The 8185-nt window shown below is 32.1% G+C and overlaps 1 protein-coding gene across 1 annotated transcript in view; it reads left to right on the forward strand.

Annotated features, from left to right (window-relative positions):
• LOC107443360 (cytochrome P450 4V2-like) overlaps positions 1-8185 on the forward strand; it is a 38390-nt gene that overhangs the window by 3092 nt on the left and 27113 nt on the right. The window contains exon 2 of the mRNA XM_043048419.2: positions 7556-7754. Coding sequence (XP_042904353.1) covers positions 7556-7754 — 199 coding nt within the window. The remainder of the gene's footprint in view (positions 1-7555; positions 7755-8185) is intronic.

An 8185-nucleotide genomic window follows, 5' to 3' on the forward strand; every position in this document is an offset into this window, starting at 1 on the left:
ACGCTAGTTCAGTGTCCTCCTTTATGCGTTCCTTCTCATATTGATATATTGATTTTTTTTTCTATGTTGAAATAATTGAGATTCGTATAGAGAAAGGTTGAATGATAATATGGATGGTTTTCTGAATGCAAACAGTTACAAGCTTCCTAAAACAGGAAAGAATTTAAGAAACTTCCGGTGTATCCTTCCGCCTTATGGTATGCTTACGATGCGATGTGTAAACAGGCTTAATATTCTAGGAAGTTTTATTAATGTGATTTGTGTTTAAAATTACGCGTTATTTTTCTATTCAAAAGAGTTTCCTGTAATTTATAAATTCTAACTGGTTGTAAGCCTACAACAAATTTAAGAAAATTAATATCGCAACATAAACAAATTGTAAGGTTTGCCAGGTTTTATCCTTTATTTGGCTGATAAAGGATAATAAGGATAAAATCCCTTATTTGGCTCTGTTTGTGTAAAATAGCACCGTTGGGCATTCTTTTTGTGTCGAATCATAGCAAGTTTGCAGTCTTCCGAATTCATTTGTTGTTTGTTGAAAGAGCGTGTTATATTGTAAACACTACAAGTGTAATGATATTGGATATTTATATTGGCTTTTTCAAGCTTAGGCGTAAAACTCTGTCGGAAGTAATAACCCGGAAGTCTTACGACGAATTTTAACCCCTAGCGCCATCTACGGACCATGGGAGGCTCTCGTTTTTCTCACCATGTTACGCAAATGCTGGTTAGTTCCATCAAAAAGTCCTCGACGAAGGCAAAATTTCTCTCAATACATGATTCCTTGTCTTCTGGATTGGGTTTAAAATTACAAGGCTACGGAGTTGAACATTAGTAGTCGTAAACCCAAAATAGAGTCGGCTGCTTAACGACGGTTATGAAATTAAATAAAATCATGGTAAATTTACAATAGCATGCCAAACATCGTGCACAGAAACATGAAGAGCTGTTTACATAATATATTTTTTATTATAAACCGCCTATGCAAAGATTTGGAATAAATTAATGTTCTATATTTATGCTTAATGAGTCCAGACGGCTCAGTGATTAAAGGAACTTAGCCGTCTCTGTGAAGGACTGGGGTTCGATCCGTGGTGACGATTTAATGTGCGCCTAGCTTCAAATGGATGGGTCTCGAAGAAAAAGGCATTTTGTGTGCCTAGGTAGGAAAATAAAATAAGAAAAACTCAGAGGTACTCAAGTACTTTGAAAGTATTACATTTGCTTACAACGAGTAGCTTACAAAATTGTAGATGTTTCGATCTCTGCGTAAATAATATATTTTCAAGTAAAATATGAGAGATAGATGAACTACATGTTAAAAACTTTATACATATTCTTCAAAATTTCATATTTATGTATATTTGGTATATTATATTCGAAAAGCAGTAATCGAATAGTTTGAGTGTTGCAAACGATTTCTTCGCCTTCTAAATTTATCCAATATATAGTTAAAAACTAAATTGAAACTTAAAAGCTTACTGTGCATATAACCTTTTTGAGGAAAAATCTTGATGTTGTCGCAGCAACAAATGAAGATTGTTAAAACGTTATGACGTATTAGGAATAATTTTTTGTAGTTGCGTGCTTTTAGGCACAACAACCAATCATAAAAATATAATTCTTATTTTATTCTTTCATGCATTATTAGACAGAAAAATCATATGACCAGATCTTTAAAAAAAATAAAAATTCTTGATATTTTAGCTGTTATTAGAATAATGAAATTAATACAAGTTACAACTGTATTGAAAAATTATTTATTCATCCTTTATTTAAAGGTATTCTACAGTAGTAATTATTTATCATCTTTTCTTCAATTCCCTGCATTAATACGTTTTCTATTTTGATATTTTTTCAAAGTTAGAGGTTTAAAAGCAAAACTCTCCTTTTTATATATAACGCAAAAAGCAAATATAAAATCGCGTTTGCTTTTTATATATAAAAGCAAACGCGAAATGTTATTTTATTATGCAACATTTTATGAAAAACCAATAAAAATTGCTGAAGCACTATGATTTGTGAAAAACTACTTTACGGTTCTTTAACAGTAAATTATAAGATAGTAAGTACTCTTATAAGATTTGTGTAAAACTGTGTCAATATGCAATTACACTTAAAATAGCATAGAAATTAATTTTTTGGGGGGCTATTTTTTTGCACCATTGCTTTTTATACTATTGTTAAATAATTACTTGGGAGAAAAACATTTAACTATTTTTTTAAAAAATAAATAAATAAATAAATACAAACTAAAAAAAAAAGCATGGGGATGAAGTTGCTATGAGTAACTGAGCACAATTAATTGTTTTAAATTTTAATCTAATAGGATTGGAAAATGGTCTATGTCTCTGATACCAATTGGAGTTGGCTATGTCGCTGATACCAATTTTATGTCAATAGCAAAACAAATTGGGCTCTTTTAATTGAATAATTTTCAATTTTAATGTAGCAATATTGCTTAAAGAAAAGAAAACAATTGTGAACAAAGCGTATTGGTTGATTAATTTCCTAATATATTACAAAACTTAAATATTAGAGAGGAAAGAGTTTACTTCAAAAGAGTTAAAACCATTCTTTCAGTATATATTATGCACCTTTTTTTCTTTCCTTCTGCTATTAATGATATATTTTATTTCAGAAATTATATCATTCATTGAAAATCCTATTGAAGATGAGTAATTGCGGGGGATATTGCATATTTATAGACTACGAATATAGACAGAAAATCAATAATAGCTTTTAATGTTGTTGTTGTAGTCGTCCATTAGGGCAGAGGGGGTGCGACTGTTTTTTTTCTTCCAGTGGCGCCATCTATGGGCGAGAATTCGACTTATGCCACGCACACACGCCACATCCGTTCATAGAGAGGACCCATTCATTTATCTACAGATCGTAATTTTGAGATGAATTAGAGAAAGATCAATCTTCAATTCAGTACCCCCAGAAGTAAAATGTGTTATGGGAACATGGAGGACTTTGCGACCCGACAGATTTAACGTGCACCAATAACTTATACGGAGTCTTCGGCTGGCTGGATTCTAATTCCTGTTCTCGCGAACGCTAGTTCAGTGTCCTGCTGACCAGGCTATCCCGGCCCTATATTATTCGTAAATTCAGAAACTTTTTCATAACTTTTAATAATGTTGTTTTCGTGCCAAAAAATCTAACCCTTAATGGTAGACTGCTCAATTAATCTCATAAAAATAAAATAAAAACTGAGTGATAGTTACGTTGAGACAAGTTGGAAAAATATGGTTTCCTGCGAACAAAGTTGTAGGCTCGTATGTACTGATATTAGTTGCTCTAAAATTTTAATTTCAAGAAAATCCTTTTGACAAAAGTCAATTTTCGGAAGAATTTTAAATTTCTTCAAAAGGTAAAAACTGCTGAGAAACGTTTTTGCATTTTTAATAAAATAAATGAAAAATAATTATACTGTGTATCTTTCTTTTATATCAACTTGCTTATCAGAACATTACAAACATTATTTTTTTTAAAGTTTTAAAATACATATTTTTTAAATTGTCGAGTAAAGGTTTTTTGAAAAATAATTTGTATTCTTATTGAAAGAAAATTTAAAAAGAATATTTGCAGTTTTTTTTTAAAATTGAGTTTCAAAAAGGCGTTCTGGATCCGAATGTCATTTAATTATCACAAATAATGACTCAAAAATTTTTATTTTATTAACATATTCATAACAATGTTTTCAAAGTATGTTTAACATTTTAAACATATGAGTGACGTATTTGGAAATAAATCTAAACCATGTAAAGTAGCTGAATAAACACAGATAAGCATAAATTGTTCGATTATATTGTCGCTATTGAAATCTTTAATACTCACGAAACGAAGAACAAAATTTCTTACTCAAGGAAAAAATGTCGATTTTGAAAAATCTAAATTTGCACTTCTCCTTTTACTATTACATATAGTGTGCAAAGTAAAGAAACGGACTCCCAAAATTACTTTTGATGTAATGTTCACATTTTCAAGCACTAGGACTCAATTTTAATGAATCGAGATCCTGACCTTAAATATGCTAATGAATTTGTGCAAACGATATTTTAAGTTATGAAGTCAGAATCAAAACCTTACTTTCTCTGAATAAGCATACTTTTTTTCGACGTATTTGGGTTATTGATCCTCTTAATAGGTAGAGGATTAGTGACAACCTGAAAAAATATGATCCCAATTGTTCAATTAGGAAATCGATTGAAAGTTTAGGCCCCTTAATGCGAATTTTCCTTCTTGCGTATTACGCTACATATGGGAAAGTTTTTAAGTGAATAAGAAAAAAAAAAACTTTAGTATGTAAAATAAAGTAATAATATTTTGTGCGTTGGGTAAAATTGTGCCTAAATCTGTTTTGATAACTAATTTTAAGTGAAGATAAAATACAGCACTACCTGAAATATTAAAAGAAAAATGTTAGGTATTAATAAAGAAAATTCTTAAGTTTTTAGCTTTTAATTTAAACTTTTTAGATAATTTTAACGAAAAATTTTCAAACAGCTTCATGTTTCCGTGAAGAAATGCGCGTTAAAATAAATTCTGACGCGAGTTTGATGTTATTGTTCTAAACTTAACTCACTTATTCATTATTTTGTATGTAAAAGAAAGTAATTGTATTTTGTGTGCTGGGTAAAATGCGAACCATGCTGCCAATGAGCATGTGGGTGACCATTTTGATCTGCCTGCAAAGGGACCGAGGGTAAGTGTTGTATCGGTCCTCGTAAAACCGATCTACCGTAAAGTGCTCGACTTCGCAAACAGATCGTCGGGCTGCCTAAGTGGAGGAGATATTGATTATGCAGAGGATCAACATTGTGATGGCATTGTCTTTGGATTATCCTCTGGGATGTTTCCCAGAGCGTCAGCAATAGTCTATTGTGCAACTATAGTGGGGCGTAAACAGAACACTACTGCATACCTTAATGTCAACTAAAAATTTATGAGATCAATATAAGGCTCTTTAGGCTTCAAAAAGCCGTAAGAAAAAACAATAATGAAAGACCTGTGTACCAACGAATACTTTTCACTATGTATCTTTATTGCACACAAAGTCACAATTTGCTATTTTATCAAAACTGAGATTGGAATTACATATATAATAAGCTTGACTCGTTCAAATCATTTCCTTTATTTATGCAGACTAGGAAGATGCAACCCCTGCTCGCTCTGCTCACCCACCCCTGTAATTGGTTCTCATTTACTATTGTTTTTGCTTAAAGCTCTATATTTTGCACAAGAACATTTTTAAAAAAAAACATACGACAATTTTAGTTTCATGTAAGAACATTTTGTCAATACATTAACCGTTATGAAACGAAGAATCAACTCTAATTGGATCAATAATCTTTGCACTTAACAAAAAATTTAGTCTAGGGAATACAATTTGTGTGACTTAATAAGACTTATAAGAAGAAATAAGACTTATAAGAAAAAATAAATGGGAAATAATTTTTCTCGTTAAAGAGAATTATAACAGTTAAAAAGCGGAACTGTGTTCATTTTTAAATACCCTCAACAAAAACTATAATTTCTGGTACGACAAATCGTGTTTATGAACTAATATTTAATAATGCAAGTTCCCGTCACTCTCAGATTTTGAACAGTTGCAGTTTCCTTTATTTATTAATTACTTTTGATTATATCTTTCGTTACTTATATATGGCGTCTTAAAGTTTTGGGATAACATAACTATATTTTGTTCTAAAATTTTATTTTAATTGCCAAGACAACAAGTTAATAATATAGTCTAAATATTTCTTAACTATATTGTCGGGATTCTGATTCCACTCCCACGCATCTGAATGACCTCTGACCTGAGGGGGTATGAAAGGGGATGAAGCGTCGTATATAGTGGGGGAGGAAAAAGTCAAAATAGAAGGACTCTTTCGTGAGAGATGAGATTGATTATGGACATGATGCTGATAGACAGTAGATGAAGGAGAAGGGAGCAATGGGGCCCCTGAAATAAAAGCTAGACTTTGCTTTTATTTTATTTAAATATTTGTATATTTTCGAATATTGAGCACAATAATCCAGAATCTAAAATAAATATGTATATAATAGATATTTAATTTTCGTCGCACTAGAGCTGCACAATGGGCTATTGGCGACGGTCTGGGAAACATCCCTGAGAAGGATCCGAGGACGTGCCATCGCAATTTTGATCCTCTGCAAACGGGATTGCTCCCTTACTTTGGTAGCCCGACGACCTGCGCGCGAAGTCGAGCACTTCATGGTAGTACAGTTTAACGAGGACTGATACCGCACACCCTCGTCCGTCCCTACTCAGGGTTAATCAAAGTGGTCACCATCCCGCTTACTGACCACAGTCAGTGATGCTTGACTTCGGTGTTCTATTGTGAATCGTGTCTTTATGATCAGTCCACTGCGGGACAAATATGTATATGTGATAAGTTCCCGTCATCATTCTGCGTATTTCAAAAGACGAACCTCAAATAAAACCGTTTCATAAGAATGGTTGTCTCCAGAGTTGGGCAAAAATGTAATCGATTACATTTTTCGATTACAGTAATCGCTTGTAATCATAATTACAAGATAACGTAATTTTGATTACAGCTGTAACCGTGATTACAACAATCAATTTCAGTAATCAATTACTTGTAATCATGATTACAACTTAGAATACAGCTGCAATCGTGATTACAATAGTCGATTACAGTAGTCAATTACTTGTAATAGTGATCACAACTTTTTATCATTTTGATTACAGTAATCAATTACTTGTAATCTTGATTCATCAAAATTTTGATTACAACTGTAATCGTGATTCCAAGTTATTGCGATTTGGAAGTAATTTTTTTGCCCGCCATGTTGCCGAGCGGTTAGCGGGCCTGACTGCGAAGCCAATGGCTGCGGGTTCGAATCCCGCTCTGGGCATGGATGTTTCTCTCTTTGTGTTGTCCTCTGTTTTGTGTGATGTGTGAATGTGGCCCACCCTATGAACGGGTTTGTGGCAGTGTGGCGTGGGTAATGTTGTTCGCCTCCGTGACTTTGGTTCACAGGTGCCCACTGGGTAACGCGAAATGAGTAACAATTCCGGCATCTTCTAAGGCAAGGAATAAAGTTCAGTTCCATTTGAAAAAAAAAAGTAATTGCGATTCCACGTAATCAAAGTAAAAACGATTACGGTTAATTATGATTGCAAGTAATCAAAATATATGATTACATGTAATCGTGATTACAAGTAATTGATTACATAGCAGTAATGATCTGTAATCAATTACAGTTGTAATCGATTATTGTAATCGGCGCCCAACTGTGGTCACATATATTATTAAAAAGTGTATGATAAAAAGTTTTGGAAATGTCCTTTTCTGAAAAGATACTTTAAAAAAGACATCTTATAGTCTACAAAGAAATCGTTATGTTTTTTCCCCAAAAATGCCTTTTTAAAAATTTGGAATTGTGACTTATTATTGTATTTCACAAAGACCTATATTTGAAAAATTCTATTAATTTTGTGTTGCAAGACTGTTTGTTCAGTAATATTTAAATTCCAATGATAAGTATTCTCTTCTAGTGGGAACATCTAGAGGAGTTTTATTGGAAAGCCTGCTTGATAATCAGCTCATCTGGTCTCTTGTTTGTCTCCCTATGCTACCACATACTCCTAACTCCCAGTCATCAGCCTGGATTGAAAAATGTCCCCTTCATTTGGATACCTTTAGTGAGATACTTGTTTCGTCTCAGAACGTTATCAGATGCCCTCACCAATATCTGTAAGTAGAAAATCCTGATTTTGAAACTAGAAAGCAAGCGAAACAAAATAAATAAATAAATGGAAATAAAAAAAAAAAATTTTCTTCATAATTTAATTATTATTATGCTCAGAGATCCGTAATCTTAAAGTATGTATTTTGATACTTGAAAATGAAGCAAAAAAGCATACATATTTGTGATTGCACAGTCGAAGCGCGTTATAATGAGTCGTTTGCGTATATAGCAATAAGTTCACTATAAATGGGGGTTTACTACATCCAAATTCCTTGAAAAAATCATTTTTAACTATATGACTGTAGTATTGTTTAATGAACTTATTAAATATATAAGTGAATTATGAAATATTATATATATATATATATATATATATACTATTTTTTTGAATGAACATGTAATGATTTTTTATTCTAATATTATCGGTGATATTCTC

Source organism: Parasteatoda tepidariorum, chromosome 3 (assembly GCF_043381705.1).
Source record: "Parasteatoda tepidariorum isolate YZ-2023 chromosome 3, CAS_Ptep_4.0, whole genome shotgun sequence".
Lineage (NCBI taxonomy): Eukaryota > Metazoa > Arthropoda > Arachnida > Araneae > Theridiidae > Parasteatoda > Parasteatoda tepidariorum.